The sequence below is a fragment of the Anopheles gambiae genome, chromosome 2 (genome assembly GCF_943734735.2).
Source record: "Anopheles gambiae chromosome 2, idAnoGambNW_F1_1, whole genome shotgun sequence".
Taxonomy (NCBI): Eukaryota; Metazoa; Arthropoda; class Insecta; order Diptera; family Culicidae; genus Anopheles; species Anopheles gambiae.
In genome coordinates this window covers 18,973,107-18,991,630 of record NC_064601.1, presented here as the reverse complement: position 1 = coordinate 18,991,630, position 18,524 = coordinate 18,973,107, and the positions used below count along the sequence as shown (strand labels likewise).

The 18,524-nt window shown below is 51.1% G+C and overlaps 2 protein-coding genes across 2 annotated transcripts in view; one reads left to right on the top strand and one right to left on the bottom strand.

Moving 5' to 3' along the window:
• LOC1273655 (autophagy-related protein 16-1) overlaps nucleotides 1-18,524 on the bottom strand; it is a 248,291-nt gene that overhangs the window by 222,181 nt on the left and 7,586 nt on the right. The window lies entirely within an intron of this gene.
• LOC1273654 (uncharacterized) overlaps nucleotides 1-18,524 on the top strand; it is an 88,395-nt gene that overhangs the window by 66,931 nt on the left and 2,940 nt on the right. Inside the window, exon 6 of the mRNA XM_061648034.1 lies at nucleotides 125-326. Within this exon, the coding sequence (XP_061504018.1) occupies nucleotides 125-326 (202 nt within the window). The remainder of the gene's footprint in view (nucleotides 1-124; nucleotides 327-18,524) is intronic.

Genomic DNA, 18,524 nt, shown 5'->3' with positions numbered 1-18,524 from the left:
GGGATAGCCAAACAAAGCATCAATATTAAGCATAGATTTTTACGCGCCAATTGCTGCCACCGTGCCCTTACACCACTAATCGGTTCTGTTTTTCTTCTCTCTTTCCTTTCTACGCTCTCTGTAGGTGCCCTCACAAAGTCGCAATTCCCGGTGTTCACGATCTACGCACAGAAGTCCTGCCTGAAGCTGCGGCCGTGCGAACGTGCCTGGTGCATCGACAGGGTGCAAGGTTACAAGCTGAACGGACACGTCAAGCGCACCGCCCAGGTCGTTTCGCGCCGCGACTGTATCGAGATGTGCCTCGGCGAGAACGAATTCACCTGCCGGTAAGTACGATCGGGGGGATGAGGGAGAGAATAAAAACAGGGAAAAGAAAAGCAGGCCCTTCTGCACCCATCGGTTGCAAACATTAAACTCAATGACAGCGAACTATTGCGTAGCCGATTCGAAGTCAGTGCTACAATGTGGGGGGGAAAAGGCGAGTCGGACAGCCGCCAGTCCCTCCGGGATGCAGCCAAAGGGTGGCCCCGGGGGACGGGCCCATTACTCAGGAGATTAATAAGGCTAGAGGCATTTTAATGATGAATGATAATCGTAACCGGGCGTCGTCGTCGTAACTTTTAAAACAGATTCTCCACGCGTTCGGAGCGCACATCGTGAGCGCATCGGGCCCGAATGACAAAGAAATCAATTTTAGCGATTTATTCAGTAGCAGCGTGAAGGAAAGCCACCCGTGCCGGCATCCTTTAATGCCTCGAAAGCCGCAACGGGCCGCATTACAGCTCGATTATTCATCTCGCGGAGTTTGCGCGGGCACGAGCGTCTGCTTATCATATCGTTAGCATTATGCACTTGCTCTGGGCATGCTGCAACAGCCGCGTTTCGGTTTTCTTTCGTTCACGGTGGATCGAGCATTTTTACGGAGCTATTTTTCATCGGGCTACAGGGTGTAAACCCCCTGCACGGTAGTTGCTGCGTGCAAGGTTGCGCAGGTTCAAAGCGTTTCCGAACAACCAGAACGGCTAGGATCAGCTGTAAGGAGCGTCTGGAACAATCTGGCTTTGAATCTTCCCACTTTTTGCCCCCGTCAATTGTTTTTCAAGGTCGGACATTGAGATTTGACCATAATTTTCTATTTTAATGTAAACTTTCCGGGGCCCACCAGCATGCGCTCCAACTGCAACCAGTGGGGGAGCCGCGGCGGGTGGAAAGAAACAGGACAGGTACGATCGACCTGTTTAGGCAATCTATATATCTTGGAACCAAAATCTAAACATTCCATTTAGCGAAGGCACCCATCAGCGCGCCCGGATTAACGTTGAGTCATCTTGTTAGAATTTTGTTAATGCCCCACGTATGTGTGTGTATCTGTGTGGGGCGAGCGGAGCGATTAGAACGTTCTTACAAACGTAACACAGAGAGAGAGAGAGAGAGAGAGAGAGAGAGAGAGAGACAGAGGCAGAGAGGAGCTTGATCGTTTGTTTCGTCGTATCGAAATGAAGAAAAAGCCCATTTTTCGATCATTACACGTCGGTGGTTCGAATGTCGATTTCAAACCGCTCCACACATCAATTGGAAGCAAAGAGGGAAAACAAAACCGGTTTGGAGAAATAGTCAAACCAGCAGAGCGGACATTCAAGTTTATGTATAATAAACTGCCCCTTACTTACTCCCAAAATCGTTATTGTTAAAGGCGGGAGCGAACGGATATGAGACCAAATAGAACCGATGACTGTCAGTATTGGCACTCTTGCTGGAGGGGGGATCTGTGCCTACGACTAGCCACAGCAAGCCCGTGAAAGGGAGTGGAAATTTCAATGATGTACTTCTTTTATTGGAGTACATTATTTTAGCACGCACACACACACTCGACTCGGGGTGCTTAAAATGTTCGAAGCATCCGGAACGCCATCATTCTTAGCAACCTGATGCCGCATCATCAAATAGAGTAAATCCAATTGAATTCTAACTCGGCGGGAGCAATTTTGCACTAGATCATCGCTCTAGTGTCAGGTTTATTACCCCGGGGTGGGCGGTCCTGTACCCATCTTCTTAATACTACGCCCCAACCCCATTCAGCAACAAAAAAAACAAGGACCAGACACGATGTGGGATTAGCAAAATGCGGCGCATCACCGGGTAACGATCCTCGTCTCGCGGGGAATGGCTCATTAAAAGCCCATACTTTAGCGGAAAATGGCATAATGGTGTGCACAGGCAAAATTATTGGTACTATAATTATTAGAATATGAGGTTAAGTTCCACACAAACTTCCAGCCTCGCTCTCTCTCTCTCGTGCTCTTGCTCTTGTGTTTTTCCTGCGCTCGGATGCATTTTCATCCCCAACAACGAGCCAGCGATCGTTAAACATCCAGCCGCCCGGATCCAAACCGCGCACGGTGGCTTAATAACGCATCATTCTGGCATCGGTTTAAACGCCTTCCCTGTCGTGTTGAAACGGATGAACGGCGAGAGGCACACGTTGTCCTGCCAGTCCTCCCTCGTGTACCGCAGACCAAAACGAGCCGAGACGAGCTGGCCGGGACAATGTAACAAGTGTCTCGCCACCGTGTCCACAAGGTTGCCACCTCGCAGAGACAAAACTAAGCAAGACAAGGCGTTCTGCCGATCACAAGTAGTTAGCTATAATTTCGCTACTTTAGCTACGGCAAATGCATCGCTGCTGCAGCGTCCCAAAATGAGCCGTCAGCGTTCTTTTCCTCCTCCCGATTGGAATTTATAATAATCCAATCGATTTGCGCGCACACACACACACACTTACTATCAAGAATAATAGAACGTGCCCGCAAACACGAGTGGGATTTATTTGCAGAGGAAGCAACATAACACAAAAAAAAAACAAACTTCTTGCTCACTTACCGCTAATCTGCTGTTCGGCCTGGCACTCATCAAATGATGGCACTCGGCGAGGTGAATTGATGCGCTTGCACCGATAGCCGCCCGGGAAAAGGGGGGGGGGGAAGAAAATTACGCTTTTCGCTCAACGAGCCTGCGATGCACAATCAGCGGCACTAACCAACACAAACCTGCAACCCCCGCCTTCGCGTCCTCTGCCACCATTTCCACCACCAGTTTGAAGAGTACCGTTCGACGGTAATTATCCTCACGGCACCTTCGAGCGCAGCCTCAGCTGCGAGGGGAAGCAGCTTAGCAGAACCATCCGACCGCCTTTGTTTGGAAGCCAATAGCATTATCGATCGATCGGGTTGCGCCCCGCTCGATCAGGCTCACGTGCGGATTTATGAATTATTCATCGTCCTTTCGCGGTGCAGTATGCAACCTCCCTCGCTCGAAGGATCGTGCCCGCGTTTATGCTGATCAGCCGTCGTCCCCGTCCGGCGACCCGATAAGCTTTGAACTTTGCTGCACGAATTCCGCTCGCGAGGCTGCTGTTTTGTCTGCTGGGGTTCGTCGCCTGAACACCTTAAAACTGGATCGTGTGATGCTAGTGACACACTTCGTTCGGAACCAAACGTGCCGCGCTTCCGTCTAGGAACGTAGCCGTGAACGGGACACAGTGGATGATTGCGTCATCCAGGAGTCGTCGTCGTCGTCGGTTCCAAAACGAGCCTTTTGCGGTGCGCCATCCAGCCTGCTCTCGCAGTGCCTGTGCTTAATGAGCATTCCCCGTCTATTAACAAGGGCGCTGCTGTTGCTGCGTGCTTCACCGAGGGGTTGTTTTTGACCGGCGTCGTGCCACGGCCGCTAGGGATCTGGGGATCTCTCTTTTGATGACATCCGATAGCTAAATCATCGGCCACCAATTGTCAACCGAGGCGGGAGCGCTACCGTTAATTGGAACCGTCGAGTGTTGTTTGCGTGTGGCTTTGTTGTGGTTGCAATCATTCTAAAGACACAAGACGATATTGGCCCAATAGAGGCGCCAGCCAGCAAAGTGTGGGAATCGGTAGCTTCTACCGTTCTACCGTGTGCTAGGGCATGCATGGGACAGTCGCCAGGCACAATTAACGCCGCGCCGGACACCGGACAGAAGGGAGTAGAGGAAAAAGAACGCTCATAACCCCACTCGAGTTCAACGAAGAGTTCATTTGGCAGAACAGGAACAGAACTCTGCACTGGAACTGTTAAAAAAAAAAACACCGAACAGTTCAACTATAATCTCCGCTTGGATTCCCTTTTGGGATTAGTATATTGCTTGATCGCGGTCCCGCTTATTGGAGGACCGCTGCGGATACGCGGTTTGTGGCATATTTCCTGCAGTAACAGTGTTCCAGAACTTCTAGACACACACACGCTCTATGGCCGTGTCCTGTATGTTGCCGCCGTTCTGCGCAAAAGGGCAACGATCTCGGGCTGGGATGTGTCTTCTGCTACTGGCCGTTACACTCGAACCGCACAGTTTTCGTAGGTGCTATCATAAAACTTCAATTTTATCATCATCTTTATAGAGAAATCATGACCCATTGCAAAGCCAGCACCGTCGTTCCGCGTTTCGCCCGCGGTCACAGCGGTAACCCATCGAAATGGAAAGACAATTGCCAACACGAACACGAATCACATTCTCCGAAACGGTGGACGACGGTGTTTGCTTTCGCGCGGGGGCAAGAAGTTGTGTGTCCGAGAGGATGGCACTTTCGTCCACCAGTCCGCCAGCTGGTTCTATCGGAATGGCGAAAATAAAAGTAAATCTTCCCATTTGTCTCGATCCCCCCCGTTCGGGAGCTTAAAAGTGAATGCCCTCTCTCTCTCTGTCTGTCACTGTACCTGACACTCACCTTCTCGTTTGAGATAATCCTTTTGCCAAACTCGCATCTACCGTCGGACGGAAGTCGACATGATACAGAAGCGTTTCTCCCCCGTTTTGGGGTGAACGTGATGAACAAAGCGACGAACCTTCCTCCCAGTACATCCGGTGACTATCGTGATGATGGTCAGGTTCTAGCGATTCTTTCTTCCATTTTTCTTCCATCACTAAAGCATTGCGAGCCAAAACAAAAGTGATCGAAAATCATAGACGCGAATGATCGTCTGCAGTTGCGGCATTGGAGGCATGGAAGTGAACGAGCCGATCATGCCAACATAGACATGAAGGTAAGGCGAACAGGGGCAGAGATAACATGCGGTGAATTTATTGTTATGATTACAACCTAAACAACTCAACCGTTTACACTAACAACATCGGATATTGCTACTATTAAGAAACATTGCCCACCGTTGCCTGGCCCGCTTGCCAGGGACACCACCCCGGAGAACGTGCTTCTTGTCTCTTTTGCCTCTTTTTCTTGTGTCTGTATTTTTTTATGCTTTTACACACTGAAGCAGGCTCGTGGTTCTATTCTATTAACCTTTTCCGAAACCATCATCACACACGGCGCGCATGATCGCGATCATGTTCACACACAGGATCGCATCCGTTCGGGGATCATAGCGCGTCGTCCCGGTGTCCCTCTACCCACCCAAACCAATCAACCGCGAACCACATAGAAACACTTTTTTTTCTCCCCCTTGCAACTATGCAGAAAGAATTCTTTCACGGGAGATTTTTTTTTTGTTGTTGCCCTCCTCTGTTTCACCCATCCGATAAAAACGTGCAGCAACTTGATCTTTTGCAGCAGCAGTAAAAGATATTGAAGTTGAACCCTTCGGAAGTACGTGTTGCTACCGGCCGGAGCTACCGTTAGTGTGAGATGCCTTTCCTTGCTCCGCATTTTTTTGCTGTGCTTCTTCTTTTTTGTGTTGTAATGCAACGCTGCACTCTCCGAACTCGCGCCAGTGTCCATTGAACGGCCTGGGCACAATCGGTATTTTCAGCTAACAACAGCTAACAACAGCACTTTGCCCCACAATCGAACAGGCAGCAGGCGGTGGGGTCAAAAGAAGGAAGGAAAAAAAACGGTGGTCGACATAGGCGTCCGCATGAACATGGTTCCAGCACCATGCTAACAAACCGACTTCCTTTACACCTTTTAGTTTTAACGTGGCACTAGTAGAATCTGCGGAAGAATCCGGTCACGGGGCAGAAATTCTGCCGCCCCGCGAAATTGCGCCGTGGCATTTCTGGTTAGCGGTAATCGAACATGTAACCACGCTTGACGTTCGAATGGCCACAGTCTTCCTGCCCGCCTGTTTCCCTCGACCTCGAAGTGTAGGAACACCGAAAGACACATTATTAAGGAAGTAGTGCGGCTGTTTGGTCACTACCGAACAAACATTGGCAGCATCCCCCCCTCAACCACAACCTCAAGCGAGCAGCAGCAGCAGCACAACACAATTGCAACAGTTGCCCTTTTATGTAATTTCTGTCAACTTGATCACTTTTTATGCAAATAAACTACTCTGCACACGGCGGTCGTCGTTTCGCGCAGCCCGGCGGAACAAGCGGGCCCGCCAGCTTTGGTGCTAAAGAGAGAAGATCTCCCGCACAAGTGCTGCGGCACAAGTGTTACCCGCCTGCAACGCTGCTTAACTTAATGGGGCCGAGGGGAGTGGGAATTAAGTGGACGAAGAGGAAGACTAGGAAGAGGCAAAACATTGAACGTAACAAACGAAACAAGAGCAGCGCAAGACACACCGTGCTAGCGAGCAGAAAGAGTTATGAACGAGCATAGGTGAGATTGTCGCATTAAGGGAAGGTTGTGCGACCCCAGCCAACCCCGGGGTTCGATACACGTTCGATGCGTCCCCGAGGTGACGCTTTGCGTACAACCAATCTCATTATATTCATTCACTATCCACCTGGAACAGTGGACCCAACCCAGCCCACGGTCCGGACAGTGGTGCGCGCTTAACGAGCGGCGTTGCTTACGACGGGCGTACTTTTTGCGTGTCGTACGGGTTCCGGCTAAGTGCGCGACTACTCCCTCCCTCGATTGCCACGGCCACGGCTGAAGTGCAATTAACGCCAAACCGCACAAACACGCCGGCCGGCAGGCGAGACTTAAACGATCGTTAGATCTGACAAAAAGGTTTCACCCTCCTCAATTTACACGGACACGAACGACGTTCGCTGCCGGGCGCTGGTTCTACACACATGAGCCCACTACAAGAGCCCTGTCAAGGGGGGAAGGGACGATTATTACCGAGTTCTTGGGGGAAAACAGGGACGTTTGGAGGAGAAAGGTTAAATTGCAACACGCAAATGCGGCAATAATCATAAAGCTTCATAATTTCACCAGCAGCTTCCGTTCAGGAGCTGCGTCTTCAGCGCTTCTTATGCTTCATTTATCTTTATTTATTGTTTATGTGTTTGTATTCTTTTCTTTCTTTGCTTACCACACAATCCCGGTAGCAATGTTTTGAAAACACTCCAAAACCAAGTCACCAAACAGTAGCGTTCGCCCACCAGCACACGGAAGCGTTTGCAGAACAAACCGGTAACATTCTTCAACCGTATTCCGATTGAGTTCATATTTTCCGGAGCTATCATCTACAGTTTTTTCTTCTCTTTTTTGTACTTTAAACGCTCTTTTGCATGCCACCTTCCTAGAAGCAGTCAACCCAGCATTGGAGCTGGTTGGTAGCGGGAGAGCGAAATTATCATAGCATTAACATTGTATGCAAATCCCTTCTCCGCGAAGGCGCGGGCGCGTTTACGCTTATCTATTGGGCCGGCGATTGGGCTGACAAATTAAGGCAAGATTTGAATGTTCAGCGCGCAAGGCTAGCGTGCACCATGTGCCAACCCTGAAACGCTTGGCACGGTTTGGTGTAGTGACCACTCGATCAGCAGAGCTCGATCAAAAGTTTGGTTCTGCTTTTCGAACGTGTCTGTCCGGTTGCCACGTTGCGGCTAACAAGGGACCGGCATCAAAACAAACTAACAGCAATCACCGCAGCAACGAAAGCGAATGAATCGCGACGTTGAAATATAAATTAGATTATCCTTCCCAGTCAGCAGCGACAGCGACAGCAGCAGCCCCGATTTGACCGCAGGCGCGCGCGCGCACTGTGAAGGGTGTGATGAAAGCCGCTGAATTCCTGGCCGTTTTGCCGTCCACTCGCCATAATCGAGTTAGGAGTGAACGAAAGCACTTCCACGGCCGTATGTGTGCGAAGGAAAATAACAAACTACCAAGCCACAGTGGTGGCGGCGATCGCGCAGACAGCGACGTAGACGACGAACGGCCCCTCGGGCACGAACCGTTCAGACTGCCGGAACACGGTCGCACATTGAAATTGATTGCTTAAATAAATATCAAATCAAGTGTATTGGAAGTGTCCGAGGCCTGCCTACCGTGTCCCTCTGGGTCCGGACAACTGGCATTGGCAAATGTGGTACACAAACGGATCAGGCACGGGTCGAGATCGAGTTCGTCGTTTGATCCGTTGGTTTTTTCTTTGCCAGTCTCTTCTTGCAGCGTACAGGGCTTCGGCGTTTTACAGTTAGCACAGTTACCCAAGCCACACTGATGCCGTATCAAATTCACTATCGCAAGTGCAACCACGAGACTGATATGTGTGTTTATAGATGTTTAGTGCTTGTATCTGCGGAGCTTGGTTCTTCGATTTATGCAGTGCTGCAGCGCAACTCACCATCAAAACTAAAAGCCAGTGAGCACAACCTGCGAACTTCACCGTATCTCTGGACAGAGCTCGATTGATTGTGGTCACTGTGCTGCTTTTTTACACATTTCTAATCGGGTTACCGAGAGAATTAACAACATTAGAAGAGGAGGGTTTGTTTTTTCAACTTGTGCTTGCGCACCGAAATTAGTTCACCAACTTAATCCCATACCAGAAGACACTACACAGAGCTACCGAGTGCATTGGTGTACCATGCAAGAACCGCCTTCTTCTAAACACCATCTCGTTATCTCGCTGTGTGCCGCTCGATGCACCCAATCGATAACGCCAAACAACCAAAGCCTCCTCATCCTCGTCTGGCCGTCTGGTGGTGGTGGTGATGATGGTAACGTAGCGGTACACCCTAGATGTTGGCGCTGCCCGGGAAATGGGACGCACCGGTGAGGGAGCTTCCAGCTTCAACCCCGCACCCTCCGATATGCCTTGATTGCAACTAATCTAGAAAATTAGCCCAATCGGGCTCGATCGCTCGTACACGCTGGCTGCATCGTTCCCTATGAATCGGGGCAAGAACATGAACTAACAGCACCAGCAGCACCGAATTGTACCTGTTCCGAAGAGAACATCGAATCGATTATCGATTGTCCAAAGCGGAGAGGAGAGTGAGTGTGCGCGCGCCCGTGCACCTGTGCCCGCAAGGTATTTGATTAACGGAGCGATGTGATCGAATAGGCAAGATGAACCGTACACATTCGAGTGGGCGCCTCTATGCATCGGTTAATCGGTATTACATAAATCGCGATAAGCAGCAGCAGTTTTGCTCCATTTGTTCCGATCTATCGATGCCCCGGTTACGCTCCCTGGTTCCCTGGTTAACCCACATTCGAGCTAATTGGATCGACATGGCGCTTAATTGCAGGCGAATACAAACACCTCCGAGGAAAAGGCAGACCGTGGCAATGTACCCCAAATCTTCTGCATAGCTCAGCGGGTCAAATTACTTTGGGGATTCCGTGCAGGCGGTTGGTCACGAGCAGAATTGTCGCTGTCGAACGTTGCGTGAGAGAACATACCATTGTCCAATCGAGCATGTTTTCGCCCCAACCTCCATCTCAGCGCAAGACCCGTTAGAGATGGGGGAGAGGTCTATCTCGACGTCCGAAAAGTTAAAGCCTAGCACCCCCATCAATAGAGCACACACACACACACAGACTGGCGTCACAGATACCAACCCAGCCCGCGGCTTTGCTATCATTATTGTCCACGCAGCAGACACTTTCACGTGGTCCCCATCGCTAGCCGTTTGATGGGAAAAAAGTGTAATGTCAGTTTGTGCATCCTTCTCGCCGATAGTGTCGTGAGAGCCATTTCAGCTGGGAAGGAGCTATCTCGAGCCCGCTGGGCTGCTGCTCAGTCCCACGAGGGACGGGCAGGGACAATAGTTGCTCCATTCTACGCCGTTCCGTAATTAATTCTAGTACATAGCGGACGCGCCCGCGCCCAGTCGTTGTCTCCCACGGGTCTCCCACCGTGCCCGTCAGCAGTGCCACTGGACTGTGGGACTGTGGGCGGGAAGAAAACAGCGATGAACGTGTGCGCACCAGGCGAGCGCTAAATAATATGAAATTAGTGTGTGTTTATTAATTGGCAGAAAATTAATTATCCAATCGACTTGGATCGCTCGCCCGAGATGCGAACCTACGTGTTGCTGTGTGTGTGTGTGTGTGTGAGTCTGTTTGTTCCGTAAAATGTACCGTTCCTTTCGTGGCCGTGGCCATCTTCGAGCGAGCATGGTTCTAATTACTATCCAATGGGGCAGGAACGACGCAGCGCACGGAGAGCTTGATGCCCGGAGGCTTCACACCCAGAACGAACCCCACACTATCATTGTTGCTAGGCGTGTGTGTGTGTGTGTGTGCTCTCTTTCTGTCCAAGAGATTCCCCTTCGTGTTGCGTTTCTTCATGTGTGTTGTTACGCTTAACTTCAAACGCACACGCCAAACGATGGAGATTGTGCAAGAAAAAAGAGTGTTCTAGCGGTTCCTTCGAAACGGCACGGAACGTCATACACCATCGTTCAGCAACAGTTTTTGTGGGTCACCGTGCAGGTTTTTAATGTCTTGCCTTCACTCCCGCGCAGCAGTTTTAAAAGCTCATCCTCAGCTCGATCATCTGCAAACGGTTGCTCGAGAAGCAGCACGCTGAGCATCCATTTAAAACAAAACAAAAAAGCTCCTCTCCAAGTGGACAACCCAGTGGACGGCCCGATGACGGTGCGATAAGAGCCTGCTGCTCGGGTACTGCACGGTCTGCCTTTCTGGGAGCCGCGATGCGCTGGAGAAAGTCTAATTAATTTACCGCACACGCTCGATCACGCTCATCTCCGCGCCAATGTGCCTTTCGGCGAGATCGGCGACGCCACCGCCAAACAAAGTGTCTTCCACACACACACGAGGGGGGATGGGGCTGGAAGCGTAGAAAGTCCAATTAAAAAGATGGAATCCATCACATAAGCACACACACACACAAGCACTTACGGGAAGGAGCGATAGAATTTGCTAAGAATTTCCCTTGGAGCCCGTTTTTGCAGGATGCTCGGAGGGCGGCCGCGCTGTGTTGCCGTGTGTCCGCGCTCCGCGTGCTGTCGATCGATTGCCGTGCGAAACAACCGACAAACAGTGACAGTGAAACTGTCCGGCGGCCCCGCGGGCTCTCTGATCTGCACGGACCGCATGCAACGCGGTTCCTCGCGTACCTGGCCAGCGCTGTCATATTATTTGCCCGCGAACACCGCGCGCCGTTGTAGTGGTACCGGTGGGCAATCGTTTAAAAAAACGATAAACTGTCACTTCTCCGGAGAGAGAGAGGAGACCGGGCGCGTTTGTGTACAGGGAAAAGCACGCCACATTGTTTTTTTGGGATGGAACTGCTACGGCTGATGCTGCCTTCCATTCTTAACGCTAGTCAAACGGTTGTCAACAACGGTAGAACGGGCCGGGATTGGTTGGAGATTGCCACCTTTTTTCCTTCTTGTATCGTTATCGCTTCTACCCGGGCATTGTCGATCGGCACAAAGGGCACGACGCCGAGAAAAAGGGTTCGCCGGGGATGTTTTTCCACCTACCACCTACGGCGTGTGTGCGATCGTTGGCGGCCGCGGTTGGCGCCAAATTGCGTGACCGTCGACGAAGCCGCGATCGACACCGTATCATGCACGTATCACGGCAGCACACACACACACTGAGCAGAGGGTGCAGGATGGCAACCACTTCTATAAGCGAGTGTGCGAAAATTGTTCCTTAATGATCCGGCCGCCCACCAGCCGCCCCGGGTTCGAGCTGTGTTTAGCAAAGCATCATCACCACCACCCCCGGGTGTGCTTTTGCCAAACATAAATCATGTCCCGACTGTCATTGCGATATTGCGATTGATCGATCCTCGCTCTCTCTCTCTCTCTCTCGCCTCGCAAGTACACACAATCGAACCGTTGCGCGCGTTTAAGTGTTTGGTGCCGCCATCTATTGTTGCAGCAAATCGACCGATCCAGCAGGACACTGCTGCGGCCCCGAACCTGCACCGATACGATCGATCCGGTTTCAGCGGCTCACCCGCTGGGCGGCACTCCATCACTCTCTGCACGATTGCACGCCAAACGAGAGAGCGCCCTGCCGCTGCAAGATTGAAAGATTTATTCCAATCGTCTTCGCGGAACGGTCTTATTAGCATAAATGGGGAGCAATGTGTGATGTGCAGGTAGCTTCCGTGCGCTCCGTGGTGGTAGGAGCTGGTAGGTGCTTTCGTGCGGTTCCGTCAGATACTTTCAACCTTCTGCTGTTACGATCAAATAAAGAAAAGAGGGAGTCCCGGTTTGAAATTTACAATTGACATTGGGGTGAAATTATATTCATCCCGCAACCCAATTCTTCGATCACCTTTTCCAGCCCCATGTCTTCCCGTCAACTGGATAGGACACGTTTATTGGCACCGTTTTGGCCTGCGGAGGTGAAGTGTATAGCGCAAAAACGTGGAATACATTTACGCTTCGCGGGCAGCTTCCGAGGAAATACAAAACTTCTCTCCCTATAAGAGGCAAATTTCCGTCAACAACGCCATCTTACGGCTGTGGTGCGATAGGTATAGGGATCTGGTTGTGCGCAACAGCATCTTATGCCTCACTACGCCCTACCATCATGGCCAGATGTTCGCATACATATCGACCTTGTAACTGGTTCCCATATATACATGCAGCCAACCCACCTTTCTCGCCCAAGAGAATCCGCTGTAACTGTACTCACGCGCATCGGGAAATAACACCGATCCACAGTCCGTGCGCACGATCGATACCGACACCGGTTCGCCGGTTGCTTCCCCTTGCTGCGCCGTGGTTTGCGCCCTCCAAAACGGGAAAGTACTGCAACGCAAGAGACCGTGCGCGCGCGCGCGGAAAGAGAAGGTGTTAATGAAATAGGTGCCCAGCTGTGTCGACGATCCTTCGGCACTGGAACTGGCGCGCAAAACATCTCATCTCATCCCCGCACCGCGGGGTTGAACAATCCGTTAGCAGCAGTTTAGAGCGCTTGGGGTTTCATAGGGGGGGAAACCGGGCGGCGCGTAGAAAACTGAACATCATTTTCGATTGACCCAATTACGGGTGGAATACCGCGGCTGTGGCTGGTAGTATTCACCCAGTCTGCCCCGGTTTGCTCAGTACCAACCTCGATTCCACCACCGGGCACGACGGCCGAAGGGCTTATGATTACTCAATTACAATTATTCATTATTTATGCTGCCGGTGTTTGTTGCTGCCCGGTAATATATGGCGTGTATGTGAGGGGCGTTGTTCCAAAGTGTCCCACTCGGCGTGGCAATAATGTTGCCGCTGCTGATTAGAAATTGGATCAAGCTGATGGGCAGCACACGTGGGTTTTTTTCTTCCCTGATCCAGACAAGAGGAAAGCCACCGTAGGATGGGACACTGAACTGGACCACGGTAGTTGGCCTGTCTGTTTATTTGCGTAATAAAGAGTCCCTCCCTTTTAACTATTGCCGGCGCAGTACGCGCGCGTGCTAAGCGATGGGAAATAAATACCGTCCGCGCTAATGGCCCATGTACTCGGACGAGATAGTTGGCAAATTAATTACTGCATGCTCCTGCTGGAACTGGATCACACACGCGAACAGCGAACGTGTGGCTTGGCTTGCAACCAAACACACACAAACCCGGCCGTGATAATCCTTGTGCTGCGAAACGAACTAATCATGCTTTTTCGTGCCGCTTTTCTTTTTATTTCCTTACCCACGACGCAGAAGAGATAATTAGCATTCATTCTCGCTTGACAGAGGGCGCGCGATGTAGGACGAGAGACCCTGCGATTACACCTGCACAAACGGGGATCGCCCTTTCGCCCGGTTGTGCGCCACGTTTTGTGCGCCACGCGAGACTGATTTATAGCTTTCGGTGCCAAAGACCAACCAAACACGTTCTTGGGCCGGACGGTGCTTTGCGACATTAAATTTGCGCCAACAACGGGTGGGCTCAGCTTTCGACGCTCGTTTCGTCATTTGAGCGGCGTTGTGGTGTATTATACTGCCCCTCTGCCTCTACTGCTGTTGGTGTCTGCTTATGCTGAAAGGAAGAAGGATCTGATTTCGCAACACCAAACATAGCAACGTTTATGGGCGATCGTTATCTAAAGCGTACTTCGCATTTGGAGCATAACAAATTCCACGAACACGTGATAGCACAACAATTCGAGCAATGTTGACCCTCAAGGTGACACTCCACAAACACGCACACACACACACTTTAAGCATCAATTTCTTATGACAAGTGAATTAATTGCGTCTCCCAGCGCTACAAAGGGAGAGAGAGAGATTAGATAAAACATTGCTCCATTCGGAGCTGTTTGTCTTAGCGTACCAGTAAGCCGGGCCCCCGTTTGTTGTACCTTCCGACAAGATCCGACAGCTTCACTAACAAGGGAGAACCGGGCAGAAAGTGCCAAAATGCTTGCGCAAAGTGTCTGGCACGATCGTGGAGTGACATTTTTTTTCATAAATCGCTCCAACGACCCTTTGGAGGCGCTCAATTAAGTTGCAAACAACCTTCCCCTGGTTCGTCTTCCCAAAGGAGGCAAGCAAGCAATTTATGGTTAGACGGATTAGAGAACACACACACACACATGCTTGATAGTTTGTACCGATCTCAATCGCACTGCATGTAGCGTAGGCTTAGCAGAAAAGATCTACCCGGACCGATTACGGAGATACGTCTCCGCTGGCACTGTCTTCTGCTGCCACGACGAACCGCTAAGGTCACCGCGACCACGATGATCAGCCCCAGCGTGTGCAGTAATGGTGTACGGTGTGCGACATGGTACGGTGATGGTGTTCAGTTGCCAGATAACCATCGAGAGCAGTTCGGTAGATGTTGTCCAAACCGCTCAGCATGGATGGGAGTGATTCTGCTGACATTCCAATTACTCGCTCCCTCCTTCTCCCACACAACCGTTGCGCAACGCGATCGTCCATCGGCACCGGACGTGCCATCCATCCGACGGTTGGATCGTGCCCGGGCCGGGGAGGGGACTGAAGGAAGGCACCCAAGTAGTGGTACAACAACCTGTGCCTTGAATTTCGCCATCCCTTCCGAACGGGGATGGTGATGGTGCTTGTCTTATTAGTAACAAAATGGATCACTCACACACACACACACACACTGATGGTGCCGCCTGTTGGATCGTAATTGTACGAACCCATTCTAGACGCAAGAAGCTGCGTCAATGCTTACTACAGGGAGTTTAGCCAACCTATTCTCGAGCCCTCTTTCAGCAAAAGGAATCCATAACAACCTGTTAATTATATTCTTCCCTTTGGCTTTGTGATGCGATCAGTGCAAACAAGGGGGGATTGAGAGAGAGAGAGAGAGAGAAAAAAACACCCTCAACAAAAGGTTCGTGCGCTTAGTCGCAGGCGCACACACCTTGCGCAAAATCTAGTCGTGTTTGGAAAACCGTGGCGATCGCGAAACGACGAACCCACTTGCGCAACACACACACACCACATTTCCCGTTCAGGTCAGTTGGTTCGGGAAGCAATAAACCAAAAAAAAAACGGGCAAGAGAAGAACTAACATCGATGCACACGAGGGGTCCATCAACCTCTGGAGGGTGGAGCACGGGTTAAGCGCAAACCAATAATGGAAAAGGATCGGAGGATCGCGGCAAGCGGCTAGGAAGCTTGTACTATATCATTATTGTTAGACGATAGCAGCATAGAGGGAAACAATTACTATTTGAACCCTCGACCCTTACCCGCCCGGTATAGAACCTCGGCCGCCCTCCGGAATGCCGGAAACGGGGCAAGCACGAGATGCCCCGGCGAGAGCAGCAGGAAGAAGAACAGCGAAATTCAGAATGTTTCGAACCTAGGACCTAGGCGCATCGGCAAACAACTGGGGTACTAGCAACGGGTCGCGCAACAAAAGCGCAAACTACCAGGCGGAGGACATCTTTCGCCGCATTGTTAGGCTGAAGGCGTGGAAAGATCGCTACGAGCGCGCGCGCACCATTATGGGGTGCACTCTATAGACCTTACAGACACACACAGGCACACACATACACACATACTCCTTTCACTGATAAGAATCGCGCTCCGCGCTTGACTTTTCTCCAATTTGGCGCTTTCCGCCGTGTGCTCCTGACAGGGCGGTGGAGACTTGTGCGATGGGCGAGCGAGAAACCCCAACCAGCTCTTGGTGCGCCCTTTTGTCAATGCGCTTATGAAACTCTTGAGAGCTCTCGGTGTGTGTGTGTGTGCACCCTGGCTCGCTTGATTTGGTACCGCTGGGTTGCAGCAGCACCACGCGGGCTCGCGCACCACGAAGGCAAATACTCGGTGGAAGTCGGATAAAAGTAATAACAAGTACAAAACTATCTTTCGCCCCGGATGTGTTTCGCCCCGTACCCTATTATTATTGCCTATCGCGGCACATGCCCGCCGCCCCCCTCCGCCCGCTCAGCCCCCGAATCGGAACCGATTCTACCCGGGCAAAGCAGGCAGGCCTTCTTCCTTTCGTTGCACAAAACGCCCATTGAAAGCCATTTTTGATTTAATAAAGCACCGGTGGGGCTTGTTAAGCTTTGCACCGGCCTGCGCGCAGGGCATTCTGTAGCTTCCCCTGTGTGTGTGTGTACCGTGCTGACCGCGCTGATATTCAACAGCTTCTTCTGGCCTGCTGGAGGAAAGCTTGCCTTGTGATGGTGCACGCCCGTGTGCACCCTTAAACGAGCCTCTCTCTCTCTCGCACGCCCCTTTCGGTTTGGGCTTCACGGGTTCGCGACAAAATCGAGCAGACGTTCGCGACAACACGACCGCGTCTCTAATGATCGCCAATTACTGCGATCAGCAAACAGGAACGAGCCGCGCCGAACCGAATGGTAATCCACTCGTCTATCTCTATCCGTACCTCCGTTACATGACAGCGAACAAATCGTTCACGGTGGTGTGCGGTGAGGCACTCACTGCCTCAGCCTGAACGGTCGGTGGAATGCTGTTGGCGCGCAAAACGTATGAATAGTGCGACCACGCGACGTCAGGAAAGGTTCACTGTCGATCGATCGATCCATCCATCCAGGGTTCCTCCACGCTACCGTGTGCAAGGCGACGCGCCTGCTCTGCTTGACGTGCTATGCTGTTGTAGCATCGATTCGGGAGTGTTGCCGCCGCCTCCCCGACAGTGCGCTGGGAGATCTGTCGTTCGTTCATCAATCATCAAACGCAAACCACCGGAACACGCGGCACGGGATTGGCAAAGATGTCATCAGCCTCTTGGGGAGAAGTATCGGGGTAGCAGTATGCCTATCCCAACGACGCCCAACTATCTTCACCCAAAACAGCTCAATTCACGCACCAGCCACCGGCGCTAGTGTCATTATTATCATGTCCGGTGGGCTCTCTAACAAGCGTTTATATTATTGTTATTGCTAGCTCTACACCTTTCTCCCTCCACCCTCCACCTCAAGGACGTTCCGGTTCGATGACCTTCTCTCGGATGGCCGATCACCGGGGTCCGTCACCACAAACCCAATCACCCGGCCCGGCGAAACCACGACTTGCGTGCGGTGGTCGTCCTCCTATGTTGCCGCATTTTTATGTGTTTTCCCTTTCCTTTTTTTCCATCACATCACCCCGATCGGCCATGCTTGCCACCGATTAGATGTTTCCACATCGCAGTCTTTCTTCTGCCATGCCGAAAAAGCGATAAGATAGATGACAGTCCACCAACGTTAGATCCTTCTTTTAGAGTCTAAAATATGGCTAGCATAATTGAGCAAATCAAAAGCACGTTATCATGGCAACACATTTGCGGGACGGGAAATGGGAAAGCATCATAACACACACACACAGCAGGGGGCCGCAGCTCTATGGCCAAACATGTCGCTGCGTGCGATCGCGATCACACGCCGTTTCCGCGCTTAGTGCGATTGATCAATGACCTCAGCTGGGCGGGTGGGAGTGGGAAGGGGGAAGGGGAAGAAGTATCATTTCGAATGGCCCCTTCACCACATCTGATTGAAATACACACACACACACACACAAGATTGCGGTTTTCTGTTTGTTTCGAAAAGTTTGTTCTTACGTTTCGTTCTCTGCTTTCAATTAAGTCTCCCGTATATCCCGCCAGACTCTGAAGCCTGTGGACCTGTTTGAGGACGTCGAGAAACAGAAAAGCATACGAAAGGGGGTAAAAAACGTTCCAAAACGATCCGAACCAACAACAAACAACAACAAAAAAGCGATTATGGCACGTAAACGTAAAACTCGTTTTTCCGGGTCATTTTTATCACGAAATCCCGAAAAGCCATTTCGGCAGCTCCACCACGGTGGTAGAAAAGCGAATGATTCTCAATTTGGAATCATTTTATACCTTTTCTGCTTTGTTGCTTCTGCTGGTCCGATTCTCGACTCGGAAGAGACGTTGAACGTTGGGAATAAATTAATGGGCAGCTTTTTTTTTT